Source organism: Oryctolagus cuniculus, chromosome 6 (genome assembly GCF_964237555.1).
Source record: "Oryctolagus cuniculus chromosome 6, mOryCun1.1, whole genome shotgun sequence".
Classification (NCBI taxonomy): domain Eukaryota; kingdom Metazoa; phylum Chordata; class Mammalia; order Lagomorpha; family Leporidae; genus Oryctolagus; species Oryctolagus cuniculus.
The window spans coordinates 160,069,432-160,095,295 of record NC_091437.1 but is presented as its reverse complement, the minus strand read 5'-3'; the positions used below and the strand labels follow the sequence as shown (position 1 = coordinate 160,095,295).

The following is a 25,864-nucleotide window of genomic DNA, read 5'->3' as shown; positions in this document are numbered from 1 at the left end:
AAGCCCCCTGAGTTCTCCGACTCTTATCTTGTTTAGACACGGTCATAGTCAAAGTGGAGGTTCTCTCCTCCCTTCAGAGAAAGGCACCTCCCTCTTTGAAGACCTGTTCTTTCCACTGGGATCTCACTCACAGAGATCTTTTTGCCAGAGTGTCTTGGCTTTCCATGCCTGAAATACTCTCATGGGCTTTTCAGCCAGATCCGAGTGCCTTCAGGGCTGATTCTGAGGCCAGAGTGCTATTTAGGACATCCGCCATTCTATGAGTCTGCTGAGCATCTCACTTCCCATGCTGGACCACTCTCCCCTTTATCCATTCTATCGGTTGGTGTCAGCAGATACTAGACTTGCCCATGTGCTCCCCTTGACTCTCAGTCCTTTCATTATGATCAATTGTGAACTGAAATTGATCACCTGGAATAGCGAGATGGCATTGGCACATGCCACCTTGATGGGATTGAATTGGAATCCCCTGGTATGTTTCCAACTCTACCAATTGGGGCAAGTCAGCCCGAGCATGTCCCAAATTACACATCTCTTCCCTCTCTTATTCCCACTCTTACGTTCAACAGGGATCACATTTCAGTTAATTTTCAACACTCAAGAATAACTGTGTGATAATTACAGAATTAAACCAGTCATATCAAGTAGAACAGACAAAAAAAAAAATACTATCAGGGATAATGTATTAAGTTGTCCATCAGCAGTCAGGGCTATGCTGATCAAGTCACCATTTCTCATAGTGTCCACTTCACTTCAGGAGGTTTCCCCTTTGGTGTTCAGTCAGTTGTCACCGATCAGGGAGAACATATGGTATTTGTCCCTTTGGGACTGGCTTACTTCACTCAGCATGATGTGTTCTAGATTCCTCCATTTTGTTGCAAATGACTGGATTTCATTGTTTCTTACTGCGGTATAGTACTCTAAAGAATACATATCCCATAATTTCTTTATCCAGTCTACCGTTGATGGGCATTTAGGTTGGTTCCAGGTCTTGGCTATTGTGAATTGTGCTGCAATAAACATTAGGGTGCAGACCGCTTTTTTGTTTATCAATTTAAACTCCTTTGGGTAAATTCCAAGGAGTGGGATGGCTGGGTCGAACGGTAGGGTTATATTCAGGTTTCTGAGGAATCTCCAGACTGATTTCCATAGTGGCTTGACCAGTTTGCATTCCCACCAACAGTGGGTTAGTGTCCCTTTTTCCCCACATCCTCGCCAGCATCTGTTGTTGGTAGATTTCTGTATGTGAGCCATTCTAACCGGGGTGAGGTGAAACCTCATTGTGCTTTTGATTTGCATTTCCCTGATTGCTAGTGACCTTGAACATTTTTTCATGTGCCTGTTGGCCATTTGGATTTCCTCTTTTGAAAAATGTCTATTGAAGTCCTTGGCCCATCTCTTAAGTGGGTTGTTGGTTTTGTTTTTGTGGAGTTTCTTGATCTCTTTGTAGATTCTGGTTATTAACCCTTTATCTGTTGCATAGTTTGCAAATATTTTTTCCCATTCTGTCGGTTGTCTCTTCACTCTCCTGACTGTTTCTTTTGCAGTACAGAAACTTCTCAATTTGATGCAATCCCAATAGTTGATTTTGGCTTTGACTGTCTGTGCCTCCCGGGTCTTTTCCAGAAATTCTTTGCCTGTGCCAATATCTTGAAGGGTTTCTCCAATGTTCTCTAATAACTTCATGGTGTCAGGACGTAGATTTAGGTCTTTAATCCACGTTGAGTGGATTTTTGTGTAAGGTGTAAGGTAGGGGTCTTGCTTCATGCTTCTGCACGTGGAAATCCAGTTTTCCCAGCACCATTTATTGAATAGACTGTCCTTGCTCCAGGAATTAGTTTTAGATCCTTGATCAAATATAAGTTGGCTGTAGATGTTTGGATTGATTTCTGGTGTTTCAATTCTGTTCCATTGGTCTATCCATCTGTTTCTGTACCAGTACCATGCTGTTTTGATTACAACTGCCCTGTAGTATGTCCTGAAGTCTGGTATTGTGATGCCTCCGGCTTTGTTTTTGTTGTACAAGATTGCTTTAGCTATTCGAGGTCTCTTGTGCCTCCATATGAATTTCAGCATCATTTTTTCTAGATCTGCGAAGAATGTCTTTGGTATCTTGATTGGGATTGCATTGAATCTATAAATTGCTTTTGGGAGAATGGACATTTTGATGATGTTGATTCTTCCAATCCATGAGCATGGAAGATTTTTCCATTTCTTGGTATCCTCTTCTATTTCTTTCTTTAAGGTTTTGTAATTTTCATCGTAGAGATCTTTAACGTCCTTGGTTAAGTTTATTCCAAGGTATTTGATTGTTTTTGTAGCTATTGTGAATGGGATTGATCTTAGCAGTTCTTTCTCAGTCATGGCATTGCTTGTGTATACAAAGGCTGTTGATTTTTGTGCATTGATTTTATATCCTGCCACTTTGCCAAACTCCTCTATGAGTTCCAATAGTCTCTTAGTAGAGTTCTTTGGATCCTCTAAGTACAGAATCATATCGTCTGCAAAGAGGGATAGTTTGACTTCTTCCTTCTTGATTTGTATTCCTTTGATTTCTTTTTCTTGTCTGATGGCTCTGGCTAAAACTTCCAGAACTATGTTAAATAGCAGTGGTGAGAGTGGGCATCCCTGCCTGGTGCCAGATTTCAGTGGAAATGCTTCCAACTTTTCCCCATTCAATAGGATGCTGGCTGTGGGTTTTTTATAAATTGCTTTGATTATATTGAGGAATGTTCCTTCTATACCCAATTTGCTTAGAGTTTTCATCATGAAAGGGTGTTGAATTTTATCAAATGCTTTCTCTGCATCAATTGAGATAATCATATGGTTTTTCTTCTGCAGTCTGTTAATGTGGTGAATCACATTGATTGATTTGCGAATGTTGAACCATCCCTGCATACCAGGGATGAATCCCACTTGGTCTGGGTGGATGATTTTCCTGATGTGTTGTTGTATTCTATTGGCCAGAATTTTATTGAGGATTTTTGCATCTATGTTCATCAGGGATATTGGTCTGTAATTTTCTTTCAGTGCTGCATCTTTCTCTGGCTTAGGGATTAAGGTGATGCTGGCTTCATAGAAAGAATTTGGGAGGATTCCCTCTTCTTCGATTGTTCTGAATAGTTTGAGAAGAAATGGGATTAGTTCTTCTTTAAATGTCTGGTAGAATTCAGCAGTGAATCCATCTGGTCCTGGGCTTTTCTTTGTTGGGAGGGCCTTTATTACTGTTTCAATTTCTGTTTCAGTTATGGGTCTATTTAGGTTTTCGATGTCTTCATGGTTCAATTTTGGTAGATTGCATGTGTCCAGGAATCTATCCATTTCTGATAGGTTTTCCTGTTTGCTGGCATACAGGTCCTTGTAGTAATTTCTGATGATTCTTTTTATTTCTGTGGTGTCTGTTGTTACGTTTCCTTTTTCATCTCTGATTTTATTGATTTGGGTCTTTTCTCTTCTTTTTTTAGTTAGTTGGGCCAATGGGGTGTCAATTTTGTTTATTTTTTCAAAAAACCAGCTTCTCGCTTGGCTGATTTTTTGTAATGTTTTTTTGGATTCAATCCTGTTAATTTCTTCTCTGGTTTTAATTATTTCTCTTCTCCTACTAGATTTGGGTTTGGTTTGCTGCAGTTTTTCTAGGTCCTTGAGGTGCGCTGAAAGCTCATTTATTTGGTACCTTTCCAATTTCTTGATATAGGCACCTATTGCTATAAATTTGCCTCTGAATACTGCTTTTGCTGTATCCCATAAGTTTTGATATGTTATGTTGTTGTCTTCATTTACTTCCAGAAAGTTTTTGATTTCTCTTTTGATTTCTTGAATGACCCAGTGTTCATTCAGGAGCATGTTGTTCAGTCTCCATGTGTTTGCATACTTTCTGGGGTTTCCTGATTTGCTAATTTCCAGCTTCATCCCGCTGTGGTCTGAGAAGCTGCATGGTATGATTCTAATTCTTTTAAATTTGCTGAGACTTGCTTTATGGCCTAGTATGTGATCAATCCTAGAGAAGGTTCCATGCGCTGCTGAGAAGAATGTGAAGTCTGTAGATGTAGGGTTGAAAGTTCTGTAGATATCTGTTAGATCCATTTGGGCAATAGTGTCAATTAAATCTGCTGTTTCCTTGTTGATCTTCTGTCCGGATGATCTGTCTATTTCTGAGAGTGGAGTATTGAAGTCCCCCAGTACTATTGTATTGGAATCTAAATCTCCCTTTAAGTCCCTTAGCATATCTTTTAAATAGACCGGTGCCCTGTAATTAGGTGCATATACATTTATAATAGTTACATCTTCCTGTTGAATTGAACCCTTAATCATTATATAGTGTCCCTCTTTGTCTCTCTTAACAGTTTTTGTATTAAAGTTTATTTTGTCTGATATTAATATGGCTACACCTGCTTTTTTTTGGTTTCTGTTGGCATGGAATATCTTTTTCCAACCTTTCACTTTCAGTCTGCATGCCTCTTTGTTAGAGAGATGTGTTTCTTGTAGGCAACAAATAGTTGGGTTGTGTTCTGTGAGCCAGTTAGCCAAACGGTGTCTTTTAACTGAAGAATTCAGACCATTAATGTTCAATGTGACTATTGATACGAAGTGACTTTGCCCTGCCATTTTCCCGGAAATATTTTCTAGTATATGCTTTGAGCTTCCCATGCTCTTTTACTGGTAGGTGTTCTTCCTTTCCCTTCTTTCATATTGATGGCCGTGTTTCTGTGTTTCTGAGTGTAGCACATCTTTAAGTATCTTTTGCAGGGCCGGACGAGTGGCCACAAAGTCTTTCAATTTCTGTTTGCTATGAAAGGTCTTTATTTCACCTTCATTCACAAATGAGAGCTTGGCAGGATATAATATTCTGGGCTGGCAATTTTTCTCTCTTAGCACCTGTGCTATGTCTCGCCATTCCCTCCTAGCTTGTAGGGTTTCTGATGAGAAGTCAGCTGTGAGTCTGATTGGAGATCCTCTGAGAGTAATCTGACGTTTCTCTCTTGCACATTTTAGGATCTTTTCTTTATGTTTCACTGTGGTAAGTTTAATTACCACGTGTCGTGGTGAGGATCTCTTTTGGTCATGTTTATTGGGGGTTCTATGAGCTTCCTGTACTAGGATATCTCTGTCCTTCTCCAAACCTGGAAAGTTCTCTGCTAGTATCTCACTAAAAAGGCCTTCCAATCCTTTCTCTCTCTCCATGCCTTCAGGAACTCCTAGAACTCGAATGTTGGTTTTTTTAATAGTATCCTGTAGATTCCCAACAATATTTTTTAGGTTTCTAATTTCCTCTTCTTTTCTTTGGTTTGACTGTATGTTTTCCTGTGCTCTATCTTCTAAGTCCGATATTCTCTCTTCTGCTTCACCCATTCTGTTTTTAAGGCTTTCTAATGTGTTTGTCATTTGATCTATTGAGCTCTTCATTTCATTTTGATTTCTCTTCACTATCACACTTTCCTGTTCTACTAGTTTCTGAGTTTCATTTTGACTCTTCCTTAAAATTTCGTTTTCACGAGAGAGATTTTCAATCTTGCCCATTAAGGATTTCTGTAGTTCAAGGATTTGCTTTTGAAAACTTCTAAATGTTCTTATCATAAATTTTTTGAAATCCGTATCTTGCATTTCTTCTATCTCATCATCTTCATACTCTTGGCTTGGGGTGTTTTGCTTATTTGGAGGCATCATAGTGTCATCGTTGATCTTGCTCCCTCTATTTCTTTGTTTGTTACTCGGCATAGTTAATTCTTCTTGCGTCACTGTGCGTTTTTTTTTTTTTTTTTTTTTTTTTTTTTTTTTTTTTTTTTTTTTTTTTTTTTTTACTGTGTCCGTGTTAAGTGGACTGCCTGCTGTTGGAGGAGGAGCCTTGGAGGCTTGAGATGGGTGCGGCCTGAGAGCTCTGCCTGGTTCTTCCTGGTTAAGGGTGTGCAAAGGTGACACCCTCAGGTTATGCGTGGTAAATCTCTCTCTTTTTATTTATTTATTTATTTTATTTATTCAGGGGGTAAGTAACACCGCAGGGCATGGCTGTGCAGAATTGATGGTATTTAGCTTCCAGTCTTTGGCTCCTCTGGACTCCCACTGGGTTGCCTAGGCTACTGAATTGTAGTGACTCAGTTCCTTAGCTCTCCCCCATTGATATGTAAATCCAGAGAGGAGGCCTGTTCTTTGTCTCTTCAAGCCTTGCAGCCTTGTAACCTTTGCAAGGTTAGGGGGAAGAGAAACCCGAAGCTTTTTTTTCCTTCTTTCCGGTAGTGAGTTTGCTGCACTTTCCGGCCCCCCTCTAGATTCTGACCCCCGTTTCCCCACCAATGTCTCGGGTTATTGAGCTCACCTCCCCTTCCAGTGCCGATGTGTGGACTCGGAGCCCTGAGCGTCCCAAGTCTCCCCGCTGTTGTCTGTGTGGCGTGCACTCCCCTTGGAGCACTGGCGTGCTGACCCTGGGGCTTCTGCGGCTCGGTCCCGGGACTTGGCTTCCGCGCGGTGGGCGACCTTGTTCTCCCAGTAGGTCCTCCGATTCATGATTCCCGTGCAATTTTTCCCTGGTTCTTTTTTTCTGCGGCTACCGTAACTCCCCTTTTATTAAACTAAATTTTCCCGGACTATCAGTGCGCGCCCTCACTATTCCGCCATCTTGGCTCCGCCTCTTCCCATAATATTTGCTTCCTGTGAACTTCGGGAAGACCCCTTGCATGTGTGGCTTTCACAAATTTTTTGCACAAAAATAGACTTGTCTCTTCATTCCGTTTTTCCATGAGTAGCTCTTAGGGTCCTATCGTGTGCCCAACAGTGGGCTTAGATGTCAGAGGAAGCAATTGTTGTCAGTGCCTAGCCTGGGGACAGGGCTCAGGTCTGCTTCCAAAGCTGTGCGCTCTGACGCCATGGCAGGAAACATGCATCCTTTCCAGCTGTGCCTTGGTGCTTTGGGCTGAGCCTTCTCCAGGGCCCCCAGTTCTGAAGAGCAGTCGGGGTAATACAAGATGCAGGAGAGAAGACATATCAGGGGAGTCTTAGCTTTGGGTACCTGGCAAGAATCTCTGTTTTAAATGACTGGTTAGCAGAATGTGAATACGTGCACATATGTATCTTGGTGTGTATTCGTATCTTGGATTTGCACACCAGATTCAGGGAAGATAGCATAGCAGAAAATCCAAAAATCAGTTAACTCAAAAGTCATGTATTTGATTTTTAGACATTGTTATTTTGAAATTGTTTTGGTTAGGGTTCAGATTCAATAAGTTATTCATAGATGGTTCCAGTGATATGATGTTATTCATTCTTATTTTATTTGTTTCTTACAATGGCCCTGTGATATTGGCATTCTGGTATAAGACAAAGAGAGGGGAAATGACTGAGCCCCAACCACAAAATGAATGAGTGGCCAAGTTAGATTCAGCATCGTGACTCATGATATGGTGCTTTGCCATGCGCACACCTGCTAGCCCCTGCATGCCCTGGAAGAGGCGTGGTTCCTTTCTAGCGTGAGATGTGTTGTATCTGCTGGTGGCTGTATGTTCAGTAGTATGTCGACAAGACACACACATGAGGGCTGTCTACTTTCTCTCGTTTCTTTGTCCCCAAGGCCACCTGGGAGGCCTTTCTCTCTCACCAGCCTTTCCCATGGTTATCCGGAGAGCCACAGACCCCGAGATTTGGGGGAGTGTGTTGGGGGAGAAAGGGCATGGGGAAGACCTTACTTACGTAAGCTCTGCTTACCAAGTGTTCCTCGCTGGGTTTGGGATGTCAGCCTGGCTAGTGATAGCATACTTTGTTCCTTCTGTTGTATGTTCCCTTGAGGATCCCATGGGAGAAGGAAGGGCAGGCTTTTGAGACAGGGTACAGACATCCAGGGCCCATTGCCAGGACAGATCTAATGGTGGCCATGTCGTCAGGAACCCTCTACCTCCATGGCTGCACAGGCTTTCTACCTGACTCCCACCCCTGAAGTAGTTCCTAGTTCTGAGCTGGGCTCTGACTGGGCCCAGGGCAGGCACTGAATTACAGGACTGTAGGAGGTAGGAAGTCGACAGTCCTAATCCATATTGCACTTGTGAACCCCCTGTGTCCCTTTGTCCTATATGTAGGGCACCTCTGAAGTCTTAAATTGAATGATAAATATAGCACTTATGGTAACTTTGACATAAATATTACATTATGGAAATATTCACAGGATTGAAAAACATGGGACTTAAGGAGTTAATCTCATAAAATGAAATTAATCTGTATCTACTTTCCCTGAATAACTAAATTGCTTTTGTTCCCCTTTCCTTTAGTGCCTGTATGGGTTTGTTCTAGCTGCCAGGGAGTGTGAGCACGGATTTGGTGGTGGCTCGAATTAGCACACACTTTTCTTTGTATGGTTCTGAAAGTCAGGAGCGCAGAAGACGCTCACGTTCCCAGCAGACGCTGGGGGAGAGGCGTTGCTGGCGTTGCTGGCTTCCATAGGCCTTGGCTTGCGGCCACTTCTCCCCTTCATCTCATGGTGCATCACTGGGCCTGGCTCTCCTGCCTCCCTCCGGATAAGGACCTTTGTGGTTACCTTGGCCTCACATGATCCAGAATGACCTCCGCATGTCCAGATCCTTAACCAAGTGGCATCTCTCCCAGGGGAGACCACGTATGAGGGGCATCTCCCCCAGGGGAGACCACGTACGAGGGGCATCTCCCCCAGGGGAGACCACGTACGAGGAACATCTCCCCCAGGGGAGACCATGTACGAGGGGCATCTCCCCCAAGGGAGACCACATACGAGGGGCATCTCCCCCAGGAGAGACCACGTACGAGGGCATCTCTCCCCCAGGGGAGACCACGTACGAGGGGCATCTCCCCCAGGGGAGACCACATACGAGGGCATCTCTCCCCCAGGGGAGACCACATACGAGGGGCATTTCCCCAGGGGAGACCGCGTGGTGTCGCATGTCCCGGCCATTAGGACGCCTAATGCCTAAGGCTGTGAGCTGCAGCCATTTCACCTCGGAAGAGAGGACTAAGACCTGAGAGTTCAGCAGGCAGCTTTGGGCCATGGCAGCCGGCACCAGGTTCAAGTCTTGGACTGAGTCTGTGCCACCTGCCAGCATTCCCTGCCTGCCCTTCCAGGAGCTCTATGATTGAACACAAAATTGAATTTTCAGTAATGTCGGGCACCACAAAGGAATGCAAATATTTCAATGCCTGATCTCCTCCAGAGTATATTGCATTCCACAAAGAGCAAAGGATGCCCTGACTGATTTGCCCCTGGAATTCCACGCTCCTGTCTGGTTGATCATCCTTGGGAGGAACCCACAGTTTGGGGGACTGCCCTTTCCACGGTGTGCACTCAATACCAAGGTCACAAGTGGACTTGCCACATCCTTCATTGACTTTACTGTGTGTTGCCTGAGACGCTAATGAATTGAAGTAGAAATTAATTTCTCTCAGCTTTGATGTCAATTAACTGGCATGGTTATACATTCGGTCCAGATTACACATTTCCATTTGTTGTTCTTTAATTAAAGTCAGTGTGGCAAAGGTTGAAGTTTTAATTAATGCGAGGGCACTATCATATTAAGTTTAATTTAAACATAATATGAGGATGTTTTCCTCCCTAAATTGGTTTCCATTAAAGAGTACCCCAGAAGGAATCTTTAATTTCATTTTCAAGCCCAAGTTTAACCTTGGGTAGTTTCGTTTGCACATTTTCATGTATCACATCTCTGGGAAAAAGCAGCATTGGTGTAGCCAGAAGAAAAAGCAGAGGACCTCACTCCTTGAAGGTTTTCAGAGATGGACATAATTTTAGGTGGTTTATAAGTAATAACCAAAAAAAGGTGAAAGCAGAGGTTATTATTCTCTGGGTAAGAAAGAACGAACCCATTTGGTTTTTCCCAGAAAAGAAGTGCAGCATGTCTGAGTTTCAGAAAACAAGCGTCTGTTTGAGCTGTTTTCTGTAGAAATGACATGGGCTCACACGACCCAGAGTAATCTCCCCATCTCCTTAACTGAGTGGCATCTCTCCCATGGAAGACCACGTGGTGACACATGTCCTGGCCATTAGGACGCCTGCTGCATACGGCTGCAAGCTTCAGCCTTTCACCTTAGAAGAGAGAGAAGTAAGAATTCAGTGTCTACTGCCAGGTTTTTGACCCGTGGCAGGAGCCACCCCCACCTCAGCCTTCTCTTTCTGTTGCTGCACTGGGCTTTCTCACACAGTGGCCATAAGAGCAAGGGGATGCGCTGTTGCCCTCAGGTCGGCTTCCGTTTTTTACTGGAGAATCGTTGCCACCTCCAGTGGTAGATGAGGACCGCTGGTTGTAGAATGACCTTCTGTGTGCCTTTCACTGACATGGTCAGATCAGGAGATGCAGCACGTCGTGACTGTGCCTGGGAGATAATTCCGTTGTGTGATGCATCCCATGAGATCTGCCCGAGTCTTATCAAGACAAGCTCCATGTCAGAATCCCAGTACTTCTCCCTAGTGCCTCCATCATCTGCACCCAAAGTGGCAGCCCCAGACGCTCAGGGATCAGCTCAGCTGTCCCCTGCCTGAGGATAAACATCTCAGTAACTTGTTCAGGTCACATGTGTGGTGGAGAGATGGGATACTTCTGCACATCCCTGGATGTACCAGGAGTACTAGTGACGCTCTAGGGCTTCAAGCATAGGATGAGGAGCCTGTGCAGGAGATGGAGTCAGATGCTTATAAAGAACCAGGAATGGGTGGTCTCCCAGGATTCTGGAAAGAAGAGATGTTGGGGATAAGTGCTGTCACAGTGGGCAGCTGCAGTGTCTGGGGTTAAGGGCCCCGAGTTAGACAGATGTGGATTCAGTTATTGGTTTTGCAGGGCGGCCTCAGAAAGGTGACTTCACTATCCTGAGCCTCTGTGTTAGAGTCGTTGGCGGGCTTTGTAGGAAAGCACGCCTGCCTGTGTGTGAGCTCTCTGGCACGTGAGACTGCCCTGTGAGTGGAGGACATGCGATGATGCTGTCATTGGTGGATGTTGTCATGGCTCCTGGTTTTTTGGAGAGTGCTCGTTGGATTAATGAGTGAGTGAAGTGATTTTATCTGGACACGTGCGGTGCCAGGAGATGGAATGGGTGCAGGAAGCACCCAGCCAAAGCAGCACCTGCAGGGAAAGCACTCGGACATTCTGGGCCAGCTCCTTCTTTGCTGGGGACTGTCCTGGTCTCTGTAAAGTGCGTGGCAGTCCCCTGGCCTCTGTCCACTAGGTGATGGTAGTGACAATGGAAAGTGTCACAGACATCGCCAGATGTCCCTTCCAGAGAATACAGCCACTCCTGTTGGGAACCGCTTCCCTAAGTAACGAAGAGAGGCAAGGGGGTGACAAATTCCTGTTACGTTTCTCATTTAGATTTATAATCTTTGATGAAGTCATTTTTAATACAGTAATTACATTTCCATGCAATAAAATTTGCAGGATTCAGAAGTCTGTTTAGTGAAAATAGACCCTCTGGGGCCAGTGCCATGGCTCACTTGGTTAATCCTCCACCTTGCGGCACCGGCATCCCATATGGGCACCAGGTTCTAATCCCGGTTGCTCCTCTTCCAGTCCAGCTTTCTACTGTGGCCCGGGAGGACAGTGGAGGATGGCCCAAGTGCTTGGGCTCCTGCACCCACATGGGAGACCAGGAGGAAGCACCTGGCTCCTGGCTTCAGATCAGCGCAGCACCAGCTGTAGCGGCCATTTGGGGAGTAAACCAACGGAAGGAAGACCTTTCTCTCTCTCTCTCTCTCTCTTACTGTCTATAACTCTACCTGTAAGAAAGAAAGAAAGAGAGAGAGAGAGAGAGACGGAGGGAGGGAGGGAGGAAATAGACCTCCTCCTTTTGTCACCCAGCGAGAGAGAGAGAGAGAGAGAGAGAGAGAGGGAGGGAGGGAGGGAGGAAAGAAGGAAGGAAAGAAGGAAGGAAGGAAGGAAATAGACCTCCTCCTTTTGCCACCCAGCCTTGCTGCCCATCTCAGGAGAGCCTGGGACACAGCTTTCTCCTGCCTCGCTGGAAGTGGGGCCCTCACAGAATCCAGTCTCTGAAGGGAAGGGGGAGATCCCGCTGTACCTGGGCAGGGGAGCGGGGTCTGAGCGTGCTCCCTGGCTGAGGGTAATGATGAGCGTAGAGGAAAGGAGCAAGTGCAGGAGAGCGGGTGTGGCTGCAAAAGGACCTCAAGAGAGAGGAGGATTTGCCGAGTGCCGGGGCGGTGGTGGGGGCCTCCCAGGTGCCGGTACAGGAGCTCAGCAGCAGTAAACAGGAGGCGGCCTCTCGAGCCCCTGCCTTCCTGAGGGGATGCTGTGGAAGGGGAGATACGCTACCGACGCCTAAGGAGGGAGAAGTAGCGCGATTCCAGCTGCAGGGGGTGACTGAGCTACAGCAGGCAAACCTGCTGGGGTGTGGCGACGGCTCTGGGTGCTTGGGGCTGGCCTCAGCCAGGAGTGTCACGGACAATCTTTGCAGACAGGCTGGGACCCTCAGGAGGAAGGGAAGGGCAGATGGTGACCTTGGAGGAAGGGCTCCCAAGCAGGAGGCCCGGAAGGTGTCCTGAGAAGGCACTTGGCTTGAGCAGTGCAGAAGACCCAGAAAATGAGAACAAGGCTGGCAGTGGAGTGGGCAGGGCCAGGGCGGAAGGCAGGGGTGAGGCTGTGGGGGCTGCCAGGCCATGGAGAGGAGTCAGGATGTCATGCTGGGTGTGACGGAAGACCATCGGAGGGTTTCCCACCTGCACGGCCGGGCCCTGCTTTGTCCTTTCATGAGACCACTCTGCGTGCTGAGTGGCAGGGAGACGGACAGTGAGAAACAGGTGGTGGCTGCCAGAGGCTGGTGAGGAGCTGCTTGTGCCCATCTGTGTGTATGCAGAAGGTGACAGTGGCCTGGACTGGGAGTGCAGTGGGAGGCCCTGGGGACGGGTGCTTCTGCACGAGGTCCCTGCTGGACGGGCGTCTCAGCTGGAGTTCAGGGCAGGAATCTGGGCTGGAGTTACGCACAGGACAGCCATCAGCTTATGGTTAGTGTCCAGGTGTCACGAGCCCCTGGGGCTCAGGGCTGCAGAACATCCCCCTTCATGTTTGAGGTGGGTAGGAGGGAGGAGCCTGGGAAGGAGTCTGGGCACTCCGCCTTGGGGCCATGAGCTGGGCTGAGAACAGGAGTCAGCCCTGGGGTGCAGCAGAGCACCAGGGCCCAGCCTGGAGAGCGAGCGAGCCTCTGTGCAGTGGGGCTTGTGCCTGGGCAGAGTTTAGGAACTGGGGTGGGGCGTCTAAGCATTCAGTTTAAAATTTGTATTAGTTTACCAGGATTTCTTGTATTTCCTCTATATTAGTGCATTATCTTGATAATGTCTTAGTAGATTACATTGTGCACAAATTTCATTTGGGAAAAAGCCATGAGAGTACTTCAAAAAGAACATGGAAAAATGAAATTGAAAGCTGAGTTTATTTTAGTGCAAACATTTTTGAAACTCTTGCACAGTTTCTCCATTAAGCTGTAAAAGGCTGTGGTGGAACAGGGCTGAGACTCGAAGCTGCAGAGGGGGGAAGGGGTGGTCTCTGAAGGCAGAGCAGAGCCTCACCCACAGACGGGCTCAGCCCGGGCCAGGATGGGTGCAGATGCAGGGCGTTTGGTGGTGAAAGACTTGAGGAAGGGGGTTCTTCCCTTTGTTCTCATCATGCAGAAGGAGATAGGAGCTCGTGTTGTGACTGAAAGAGGAAGTTGAGGATAATGTTTCGTGGGATGGGACGGAGAGTGGCCAGGACTTCTGCATAATTGGAGGGAGTGGCCTGGGAAATCCTTGAGGTTGGACACAGGGCAGTGAAAACACGTCACAGTTTTGTGATTTGCCTCCGCATCCTGGGATCAGGGCAGCTGGGTTGACTGTGGGCTGTGGGTTCCCCATGCCAGTCAAAGAGAAAGAGAAGTGGTCGTGGATGTGGAGAGGTTTGCCAGTAGAAGTTTGAGAGTTTGGGCTCTGCAGTGTAGGCCTTTTGGAGAGGGAGGCAGAGATACAAGGGGAGGACTGGGGACAAGCAGCGGATGGTGCCAACTGGAAATTCTCAAGAAACAGAAGAAACATAGTGAAAGTAAGAGAGACCAGAGTGCTGGCAGGTATCAGAGTGGGACAGAGTGCATCCCCAGGCATGGGGGTAATACTCAGCTGAATGAATAAGACTTCATAAATCATGTAGGGGTAGGGAAGGCTAGTGAGGTAGAAGGGCACAAAATACCATCAGGTTAGTGCATTAAAATCAACTAATAGGGGCCGGTGCTGTGGTGCAGCAGGTTAAAGCCATGGCCTGCAGTGTTAGCATCCCAAGTGGGTACCGGTTTGAGTCCTGGCTGCTCCGCTTCTGATCCTGCTCCCTGCTTATGCTCCTGGGAAAGTGACAGAGGATGGCTCAGGTGTTTGGGGCCCTGCTACCCATGTGGGAGATCCGGAGGAAGCTCCTGGCTCCTGGCTTTGGCCTGGCCCAGTCCCAGCCATTGTGGACACTTGGGGAGTGAACCAGTGGATAGAAGATCTTTCTCTCTCTGTCTCCTTCTCTCTCTCCGTAACTCTGCCTTTCAAATAAATAAATACGTCTTCAAAAAATTTTTAAAAAATCAGCTAATACTGTGGACTTTGAGTGGAGGGTTTCACATGTGGCATTGTGGGCCGGAGGAGCAGACCTGGGAGATGCTCCCATTTGGGGGGGGGGGGGGCTTTGCCGCCCTGGCCCGGCTTCTTCGCCTCCTGGAGCTCTGTTCTTGAATGTAAGCAGCCCCGACTTGAGAGAGCCTGGCAGAGAACAGTTCAAGGTGGAATGGGGAGGAGCAAGCTCTCTGTGGTCAGGTCCCTGTTGGGCCTAGTGTTGCCTGCGAGTCCTGAGATAGCGGAGGAAACCCAGAGTGGAATCAGGCGTAGGGCAGGAAGGCCCAGGAGCACCAGGTGCAGTGGCCGCTGACCTTGGGCAGCCTCAGGGCTCCGGATAACTGCAACAGGGCCTTTGGTGAAGATGCTTCCTGCCCACACCCAGTTAGGGCAGAGGCCTTGTGGGGCCAGGGCACAGCCCGAGCCTGCCCAGTAGGACAGTGGTATGGTGCCAGGGCCGTGGTTAGCTTCCCGGGCCGGAGCTTGGTTCAGAAGGCCCTCCTTGTCCAAAGAGCCTCCCGTTCCATTCCTGCTTCTGATTCCGTGTTAGGAAGATGGTCTTCCGTGCAGTTCTCCAGGTTTTGTTCGTTTCTTTATCCTTTAAATTTTTTTTTTAACCTGGAGTTTTATATTCTCTTCATCTAAGCATCTAAGCACTTCCCAGAACTTATGAAAAATTTGATCAGCTCAGTAAATAGTGACAAGTCAGGATGTGAGCAGCTTCTGTGTTTGTTCTACACTGGGACATTCGTGTGATTTAAACCAGGGAGCAGGTGACTGAGAGCGGGGCTCCTGCCCTTCGTAGTTTAGGACAAAGGAGATTGAGGAAAAACAGCCACTGACCTTCAGTTATTTTTTATTTTTCTTGGTTTCTCAATTAATTTGTTATTTACGAATAAAGCATAAAAGGATGATTTGAACCGCGTATCTGCTTGGCCAAGGGAGTTATGCTACACGTCCTATTTCTCAGTGACATTTAAAATATCAAGCACTTATTTGGCTCTCTGCAAATGTTTGTCCAGTAAATGAAAAAGGCACATTAAACTTGAGTCTGTGCTCTGAAAACAGATGCGGCTGCTGTCCTGCTGCAGGACTCAGGGAGCTGGCAGTGAAGGATGGTGCCAGAGACAGAACCCCCGTTTCCTAGATCTGACCTCTGTCTGTGCTTGCAGGTGGTTTGAAGTGTCCTGTGTGCAGCTTTGTATATGGCACCAAGTGGGAGTTCAACCGGCACTTGAAGAACAAGCATGGGCTGAAGGTGGTGGAGATTGACGGAGACCCCAAGTGGGAGGTAACGTTTCAAAGTGCGGTGTTGATCTTGACGTTTCTAAGCACCAGTGGCAAACCAAGCAAGCCCAAGGCCTGGGTTTTCTGGGAGAGATTCCTCTGACTCCTTTCCCACCGAGTCTCGTGTCTGAGGATCCAGTGGGGTGAGGTCTGGGCCACACATGTGGTTCTCATCCTGGATTGAGAGCAGCCTGCCTTGTGAGTGTATGGGTCTCACTTTTCCTTGTTACCCGCATCTGAAAGAAGAAGAGAAGGCAGGGGGTCTTCTGTCCTCCCACCGCACTTTCTGGCTCCGCCTGTCCCTCTGCTGAAGGCTTGGGCTGCTGCATTCTCCATTAGGACTGCAGTGAGTCTCCTGGCTGAGGATCCCTGTGTGTTGTGAGAGCCAATCACCGTCTCTCTTAAATGCCGAGTGTCACGACCGTGGACTGCAGTTCCCTGAGCCAGGGTTTCTCAGACTCAGTGCCGCTGAGGTTTTGGCCTGAATACTTCGTGGTTGGAGAGAGCTGCCCTGGGTCTTCCAGGGGGGTTGGCTGCCTTTCTGGACACCTCCCGCTGTATAGTAACAGCATCAGCCCTACCCTTGACCCCCACTGTGACAAGCAGGGACGCCTCCACCTTCCATGTTCACCATTCCCTGGGGTCAAAGTGCCCCCCCCCCCAGTTGATCTAAGGACTTACAGAGCACCCAGTTGCCAAACGTGAGGGCTCGTTAACAAACCCCCCAGCTCATGAAAAGAAAATGCTGCCTCATGATGTGGGCCGCAGGGGAAGGGTGGTTTAGTCAGAGGCCGTGTGCTAGTGCAATCCCTCACTCGCACAGAAATGAGGGAGGGAAGTGAAATGATGAGCCTCACAGACGCAGAAGAGCCGCCTGACAAAACTCGGTCTTCACTGACTCAAAGCAGTCCATAGAGCAGAGTGTGATGGATAGATCCTGGAAAAACGCCCCTGTCTCAAGCCAGAGGCCAGTGTCTCCTTCACCGGGAAACACTCGAGGGTTTCCGGTGGAAGTCAGAAACAAGGCAAGGGTGCCCAGCATCTCAGCACCCTTGCCCATCGCGTTGGGGGCATCAGCAAGATACACAGAAGGTAGAGTACATGGAAGGTAGCGAGATAGGCAGGGCTATGGAAGGCAGGTAGAGGGAGAGAAAATTAGACAGATAATGGAAGATAGATCTATAGATAAGCAGGGAGGGGAAAGCAAAAAGGCAGGAGGACGTGTGTATCAGGACAGAGAAACAACCTAAAAGGAATTCTCAGTGGCCAAGGCCAGGAACAAGTGGAGTAACAAATATTGATAGTATTGGATTATAACTCATAGAACAAAATAAATAGCCACGTGTCCCTAATGTCACCTATGAACAGTTAGACCTTGCGCCATCGTGTCAGCTCTGTGGCCTTGGTATTCTCGTGCATACCGGAGGCTGACAGATGCGAGTACCCGAGAGGTTGAAGGGGTTGACAGAACCGTGCGGTGCTGAGGCTGGAAGCGGCCCCCAGTGAGTCCTTGGAAGCTGCAGTTGCTGCGATGATTGTTGATGTTGATGGCGGCTTCACACCTCCATCTGGAAAAACAGTCCCTGGTGTTTGTAGCTCCTGCTGCAAGAATTCCTAGACACTGGAATGCCAACTCCTGATGTAAGATCCCGTCCATCTGGGTCGGCTGGTGTTCCGTAGACACGCACAGTCAGGTTGCTGTCCTCTGAAGCCTCACTTCGAGCACATTGCCACACCTGCAGCAGAGCTGCAAACCCAGCAGAAGTATCAGCACAAAGCCATGGACCTGAGGCCCGAAGTGAGACAGTGGAGCAGCCAGGACCCTGGGCGCTGGCGGTTAGCAGTGAGTTCCACGCTGCCAGTTGTAGGGGTGGGGCTGCCACCTGGCTCTCCGGACTGCCTGGCAGAGAGCACCGTCCTTCCCGAGAGTGACTGTGACCCCGATCCACCAGAATGAAAGAAAGCCCTTTCACGGGCTGATGCATGGCTTGGATCCCGTGCTGGCTGACACACTGCTCAGCGGTACTTACAGGGAAATGTTCTTTTGGTTAAATTACACACTCATCCTGTATTTATTGGGTGTCTGTTACATGTCAGGCTGGAAATGCCTTAATGAACTTGGCCATTTGGCTGCGAAAGAATAATTGCACGCTGCCCTGAACTCCACGCCAGCTCCCCATCAGTGCTTGATACGTGCTGGAGGAGTGACGCTGGTTCCTATAAACTGCGTCTCCACTGGTGCCGTTTATGCTTCCTGCCGTGGAGTTTCTTCTGCACCCTCAGCCCTTCCAGGAGTGCCAGTTACCAGTACCTACTTCTGAGAAAGTCCTGTCCCACCGCTGTTCCCCTTGAGTCAAGGCGGTACCTGTGAATGTCACTGCAGCTGCTCCCACCTTCACAAACTCCTGATTTTGCAAAAATGCATTTCTTATAGTTTTGTCGATCACATATTTCCTATACAAATATGAATGGCATGCAAAGCTAAGATTCACTGTCCTCTCCCGGGATGCAGGGCCTGTGCTTGTGTGTGCTGTGTGGTTACCCACACGCTCCTTCCCACCATGGCTGCTCTGTTGCAGTGCCCTCTCTCTGTCAGCCATGGCACGAGGCCCCGGGTCAGGGGCAGATTAGAGGTGGCAGTGGTGCCAGTGGGAGGAGTGGGAGGAGATGTATGTGCGTCAAAGAGCACGTACAAGGAGATCCCCTGTCTACTCCTGCAAGGATGTGTAGCACAAGATTTCCACCAAAGCTAACTTTAAAGCCCTCCAGGTACTTACCTGCAAGGAGAAGGTGTGTTCCTTGGAGTGACTGATTTCTTGGGAATGCCAAGTAAAAGATGTAGCAAAGCATTGCTTGCTTCCGGCATTTATTTTGTCTCTCTGCACTGTTATCCCCAGTTTCTGTGTAATAGGTTGATCTGTTAGATGGTCCTTTTAGATCTTATGTTTTTATCCAGCCAGCAACAGACACACCTGAGGAGCCCTCCACCCAGTATCTCCACATCACAGAGGCCGAAGAGGACGTGCAGGGGACGCAGGCAGCGGTGGCCGCGCTCCAGGACCTGAGATACACCTCTGAGAGCGGTGAGAGCGTGCCCCGTCTTGCTTGGCCCCTCAGATTGGGTCTTCACTGGGCACGGGGAATGAATGAGTCTGCAAATGCGAGAGGCCCAGCGGCTGAGCTACTCAGAATCTCTGACCCAGCATCCACACGGCACATGCAGTCCTGTTGGCAGCCACCCGAGGTCTCTGCCTCTTGGAACGTTCTAGAAAAGAGCTTTCTGACCAGCATATGAGATTTCCCCACATCTTAGGACATTCAGTTCTCAGAACCACTGGTCAGCACAGCAGATCTAACTCTTCTCGTGCCACAGCTGCCAAAAGTGGCTTTTCCTTATAGAGGACTGGCGGGTCGCTGCCCGTGGGTGTGGGAGCTAGCCCTGGACTCTCAGTCCCTGACTTCTCATTTGAGCACTGCCCCTCTCCACCCGTCCTCATGGCCCCGTACTCCAGGGGTCTCACTCGGAATGCCTAGGGGTTGGGCATGCAGTGGCAGTGGGTGGCTGAGACCAATATACTGGGCCTGCTTCTTCCCACATGTGCACACACACATGCTCACACACACACACACACACACACTCTACACACTCGTTCTGAAGGCACTCCAGTATCCCCCCACCCTCTTAGAGTTCAGTTCAAGCTTTTGCTGATTAGGCCAGGCCCACTGGCTCTGGCCCCGGACTGCCCAGGCTCCCCTGTCTCCTGCCTCCCCAGTCCTGGGCTGGGGTGCAGGTCTCAGCATGGCTGCACTTGTGACCCAACTGCTCCACGGCTACCTGGCACGTGGTCTGGTCCCTGCCCCTCAGTTTGTTCTCAGCCTGCCTCACCCTCCTCTTCAGGACTCCGATTCTGTTGTCTACAGAAACCCATCGGCCTCTTCAGCACTGTCCCCATACTTGCCCGATGGCGACTCACCAGGTGCTGTGCTGCTTTGCTTCCAAGGCTGTCTCAGGAGTCTGTGAACCCTGGAGGAGAAGGGGCAGAGGTAGCGTTAGGTCTTTGTACTCCTACAAGGCATCAGAGCTACGGGCTGACAGTGGGGGCCTGGTATAAATGGTCACTGAGGGAGTGAGTGCTAAGGACTCAAAGCCTCACCTCAGTAAGTCTTCCAGGCAAGTGTTTTAGTCTGGTGTTCAGAGTAGTTGGCCATAGGTACACCTGCATCACCTCCTCTGAGGGGAGTGTGAGTGGGGGTCTGGGGTGACACCTTATGAATGCAATGATACTTTATAGGGTTCATGGAGGATAGAATTACAATAGAAGGTTTGCAACCCATGCACTGTCTTTTCATAATGTGCCTTTTTCACAAAATTTTTAAAGATGCTCCTTGTATACATGGCTTTGATTTTTTGGGGGGAGGCATCCAAATACGTTTAGCATTTAGTCCCATTTGTCTGCAGACTTCCTGAGGTGCTCTTGTATTTGCCAGTCCTGCCTCAGCCACGCGGTGTGCCTGCCTTCGGCATAGAACACCTGATGTCACTGATGGACTCACTGGAGCATGGCCTGTATCGGGCTGCCATGAGGATGCAGACACTGGCAACACTTGCTGATCTTCTGCTAACGTGGAAATCAACCATACTCTCCTTTTAGGAAATTAATAACCAGGGTCAGGTGCGCTCAGGAGGACTCCAGACGGGGCAGGACGTACTGAGGAGCCGCCCTGATGGTGTGGGCTCCAGGCTCTGGGATGGTTGAAATAGAGCGTCGAGTTTGACTAGGTGTGGGGTTCTGAAGCCCCCAGGCAGACAATGAGGACATTCTCAGTTGGTCTCCCTGGGACCCCTGTCCTTTACTCGGCAGGATTTCACTGACCAGCTGCCCCGTGCTCAGGAGAAACTGGCTCTGCAGCTGGGGCTTTATGGGGCTGTCCTGTGCCACTAAGCTGGGGTTCAGGACGGAACACAGGCTTGAGCTCTGGTGTTGGCATGGAATTGACCCAGTGGCCCGGGCAGCTCTCTGTGCTTGAGTCAGCTGCACAGTGGGGATGCCGTCCTCATGCCATCGCCTCCCTGTGAGACAGGCTTGTAGAAGATGCTTTCGGAGCTGTGAAACGCTGTGCTTGTGACCTCTGCTGTCAAAACGAGCGATTGGTACCCAGAGCCCAGGGTCCTCGGGGAGCAGAGGGGCCACTGTTGCCGCCGGTCGCCTTCATGGTCTCCTGTTTGCTGCTTCCTCCCTTGCCAGGTGACCGACTGGACCCCACAGCGGTGAACATCCTCCAGCAGATCATCGAGTTGGGCACGGAGACCCACGATGCCGTGGCCTCTGTGGTTGCCATGGCGCCGGGGACCGTGACTGTTGTGAAGCAGGTGAGACCTCTCTCGATGTTCCCCGCGCCCCTCTCTGGGGCTCAGTTCCCTAGGGCAGAGTCTGGAGTGCGACTGGTCTGCTCTGGTGCGTTTTCTTCTTCCACCTGCTGTTATTACTGAACGGGGTCTCCAGGAGCCTTGTCTGCGGGGATGATTTGGGTGAGAGGCGTAGTACGTTTGAGAAATACTTCAGGAACTTGCTAGGAACTCTTCATTCCTTCCTTCAAAAGAACCCTGGGGTGGCACATGAGCTTGATGTGGACACGGTTAGACACATGTGTTGATGTGGACACGGTTAGACATGTGTGTTGGAGGAAGCAGCCCACAGAGCCTCGGGCCCCTCCAGGAAGTGGAGCTCTTAGGTGCAGCCCGAAGCCGGGAGGATTTCCCAGGGTGCTGGCCTTTGAAAGTCGTAATGTCCCCTGTTGAGATTAACACGGGAAACGGAACGGATGGGAAGAGAACGGCGAGCGTGGAGGAAGGGTCACCATGCCCATTCAGTGGTGATGCCGTTTGGCTCACTGCCCCTTCTGTCCTCTGAGGAGACCGTACCATCTGCTAGCGTGCTATGCTGGATAATTAGAGCATCCTTTTATCTTTGTACCTTAATCTCTCTACTGTCTCCTGCTTCATTTCAGGAAAGATTTAGGCTGGCTTATGCAAACAACATAAAAGCAGAAAGCAAAAAAACAGTAAACACATCAGAACCAAGGAAATATGTAACCTAGAATTCAAATTCAAGTTCCTAGGGAAAAATTGAAAAGCAAACCGTAACAGCTGTTGAGTTGCACGTTCTTCTGCTGGCTGGTGGAGTAGTACTGAGCGCCTGCTGTGGTCGTGCAGTGTTCTAGGTGCTGGGGTTCCAGGCACTGTCACTGTCGTGCACGGTACTCTAGTGGGGCAAAAGCTAACACGTAAGAAAACCAGCCCGGCGTCAGGGGTCAGTCAGAGACCGAAGGCAGTGGAGAACAAGGAAAGCAGGTGAGGGGTGGGGAGTGTGCTTTGGGGGCTGTATTGTGAGCGGTTGGTGGGAAGATCTCTGACATTCGGGTAGAAGCCTGGAAGAGGTGCGTGCTGCATATATAAATAAATACATATGCATGTATATCAGTGTACATATGTATATATATTTATGAGAGAGAGAGAGGTTCCATCCACTGGCTTGCTCCCCAAATGTTCTCAACAACCAGGATTGGACCAGGTCAAAGCCAGGAGCCCAGAACTCAGTCCACATCTCCCATGCGGGTGACAGGGACCGAAGTCCTTGAGCCATCACCTGCTGCCTCCCAGCATACGCATTAACAGGAAGCTGGATCAGAAGCAGAGCTGGGACTCACACCAGGCACTTTGATATGTGATGCAGCCATTCCAGAAAAGCACCCTGACACCCCGGAAGTACTGAATTCTACGACAGGAAACATGCAGAAGTTTACCTAGGAAAGAGCTCAGCTTTTCCCAGCAACCACACACACACACACACACACACTTTTCCCTGTGGCTCTCAGGTCTGTCTTTGATGAGTCTGGGGTAGACCCCCATGCTGTTCCACGACGGTCCCCTGAGTGTGCCCAGGGCACAATGAGAAACATGAATTTCAGGCCAAGTACTTCTCTGATGGCTTAGAATCTTCTAGTACAGTTCTAGAGTTTTGATCCACAGACCAGCCCCAGCGTCTCCAGGTGAATGTCTGCATGGTGTGTGCTTTCTTCCAAGAAGGGCCCCAGTGGAAGTCGGCAGGGGGCGGCTGCCTGGGTCCATCTGCAGTAGCCGGGGGTCCTGCCTCGGCTGAGAGCAGGCTTCCATACTCACAGGCTGAATCGCTCTGTAGCTTGTCCTCTGGCTTGTGCTCTGCAGGTTGCCTTTTGAATCTAAGCTCCTCACTTGCCCTGGGCCCAGCACTTGGTCCAGTGTTTGGGGGCCCTCGGATGCTTTGTGTACCAGACCCCTGAAGATGCTGCTGACTGTGACTGGGCTTTTCTTTCTAAGAACCGGGTTGATTTGCTGCTCCGCGGGGACGTGATGAATGGGGCATCACGGGCAGTGCGGTGATGGACAAGGTCAGGGGGTTAGCATACCACAAGATCAGGGGGTTAGGATACCACTTAGATGAGCTTCTCACACATTAGACTGGCAGAGCGACAAGGCAGGAGGAGATAAGCTTCCTGTACCACCAGCGCAAACAATTTAGGTGTCTTCACGGTGGCGCTGTCAGAGAATCTTCTTTCTCCCTGCAAACACAGGGCTGCAATCCATCATGAGAGATTGCGTTTGCAAATGCTCCCCTTGAAGGCATGTGTCCCATCCTTGCTCTGTGGCCCAGCACCTCGCTCCCAGAGGCTGCTGATGTCGGATGGATGGGGGAGCAATGGGGGGAGAGTGACGAGCAGGAGGACAGTAAACGCCCACTCCTGTAGCAAAGGGATCACAGCGTATCTGGCTCTTACAGCTGCAAGAATGCCTCTGAATTCAGCGGTCCTATCGTTTAAATTGCAGTGTTGCTGGTTTTTTTTTTTTTTTTTAAGATTTATTTTTTTATTTGAAAGAGTTACATAGAGACAAGGAGAGGCGGAGAAAGAGAGAGAGGTCTTTGATCCTCTGGTTCACTCCCCAGTTGGCCGTGACGGCTGGAGCTGTGCGATCCGGAGCCAGGAGCCTCCTCTGGGTCTCCCACGTGGGTACAGGGGCCCAAGGACTTGGGCCATCTTCTTCTTCTTTTTTTTTTTTTTTTTTTGACAGGCAAAGTGGATAGAGAGAGACAGAGAAAGGTCTTCCTTTTGCCGTTGGTTCGCCCTCTAATGGCCGCCGCGGCCGGCGCGCTATGGCCGGCGCATCGCGCTGATCCGAAGCCAGGAGCCAGGTGCTTCTCCTGGTCTCCCATGGGGTGCAGGGCCCAAGGACTTGGGCCATCCTCCAATGCACTCCTGGGCCATAGCAGAGAGCTGTCTTGAAAGAGGGCAACCGGGACAGAATCTGGCGCCCCGACTGGGACTAGAACCCGGTGTGCCGGCCCCACAGGCAGAGGATTAGCCTATTGAGCTGCAGCGCCGGCCACCATCTTCTGCTTTCCCAGGCCATAGCCGAGAGCTGGATTGGAAGTGGAGCAGATGGGACCCGAATCAGCACCCATATGGGATGCCTGCCGTGCAGGTGGCGGCTTTACCCACTATGCCACAGCGCCGGCCCTGGTGTAGCTGTTTTATTACAGAGATTGGTTACAGTTTTTTTTTTTTTTCCAGTGGGGAGATTCTATCTGCTTAATGAGTGTGTAGAGCCACTGAAACATGAAGCCTAAAGCCCCTGTGGCAAAGCAGCAGAGTTCTCCCTTCTCTGTGTGTGGGGAGCACCCTGACAGTGGGCACTGCCTGTGCTCCAATCCAAGACATGGACGGAGTTATGTCTCCATAAACGTCCACTGTGTAGGATTGACAACACAGAGGGTCTCACTTTGGATTCTCCACTTGCAACCTGTAAATCAGCAAGAAGTCAGAGGTGTGGCTGTAAAATTCCAGAGAGTTATCTTTTTAACTCAGTTATTCTTTCTTCTGCTTCTTAAGGTTTTCCACCACATTTTTTATTTGTTCCACTGAATTCTTAATTTCCAATATTTTGTTTTGATTTCTCTGTAAATCTCAATTTCATGGGCAAAGTTTTCATTCATGTCATGTATGGATTTCTTTAGTTCATGGATTTGCTTCTGATTAGCTCTAAGTGATCCTACAATCCATTTTTTGAGTTCCATCTCTGGCATTTCTTCAATCTTGTCATCGTCACATTCTAGCATTGAAGTGTTAGATTGTTTTGGGGGCGTCATGTTGTTTCATTATCTCATTTCTTGAATTGCTGCGTTTATTATTGCACATTTGTGGAGATACTTATTTTTTCCCCCTGTGGTGGCTTTTATCTTTGGACTGCACATCTGTGGATTAGTGGAGTGTCTGCTCTTTCAGTGACTACCCAGAGGTGTGTGCTGGATGTGGTCAGGGAGCTCTGAGCAGTGCTCCAGGGTGAGGGGAGAGTCCAGGGGACACCCAAGTTGGGTGTGGTCAATCTCTCTCTCTCTCTTTTTTTTAATCAGAGAGGAGGTTTGTTCTCGGTTGTGTTCTCACGTTCACCTCCTCTCCTCCAAGGAGACCAGTGCCTGGCACTAGCCCCAGTGGGGACAGTATTTGTGCTGCCACACGAACCACACAAAATATCTGTGCAGTCCTCCGTGTGAGCTCCTCCCTGTTCCACCGTCTTGGAGCTCCTTGCATGATATATTTCTAAAAGGAAGCTGGCTAGTCCCTGTACATTTCATAAATAAGTCACTTTCCACAGTTTGTTAGAGGTGCAAAGAGCAGTGGAAAAAGGAGCAAGCAGAACCAGTCAGGGGGCCTGGCACCTGCAGACCTCAGATGAGGGAGGAGGGCTCCCCTAGGGAGGGGTGGATGCTGGGGCGGAGCTGGTCCTGAGTTCCAAGATTGCTGCTTTAACTGCTGGTTTGAATTCCCCTCTCCTCCAAAAAACAAACAAACAAAAAAACCAACGTGACCGCAATTCACTCCTGTTGCTGTTTCAGTGCCCTTGTAACAGCAGTGAGGGGTGGGCACTTAAGATGAGATCGGGGGTACCACCCTCGCGAG

The 25,864-nt window shown here is 49.1% G+C and overlaps 1 protein-coding gene across 3 annotated transcripts in view; it reads left to right on the top strand.

The window, feature by feature from the left end:
- The window catches only part of ZFAT (zinc finger and AT-hook domain containing), a 205,903-nt gene that overhangs the window by 162,618 nt on the left and 17,421 nt on the right, over positions 1–25,864 (top strand). For all 3 annotated transcript variants that reach the window (XM_070075863.1, XM_070075861.1, XM_070075862.1), the window contains exons 13-15: positions 15,757–15,875; positions 18,828–18,954; positions 21,118–21,242. In XM_070075863.1, the coding sequence (XP_069931964.1) occupies positions 15,757–15,875; positions 18,828–18,954; positions 21,118–21,242 (371 nt within the window). The remainder of the gene's footprint in view (positions 1–15,756; positions 15,876–18,827; positions 18,955–21,117; positions 21,243–25,864) is intronic.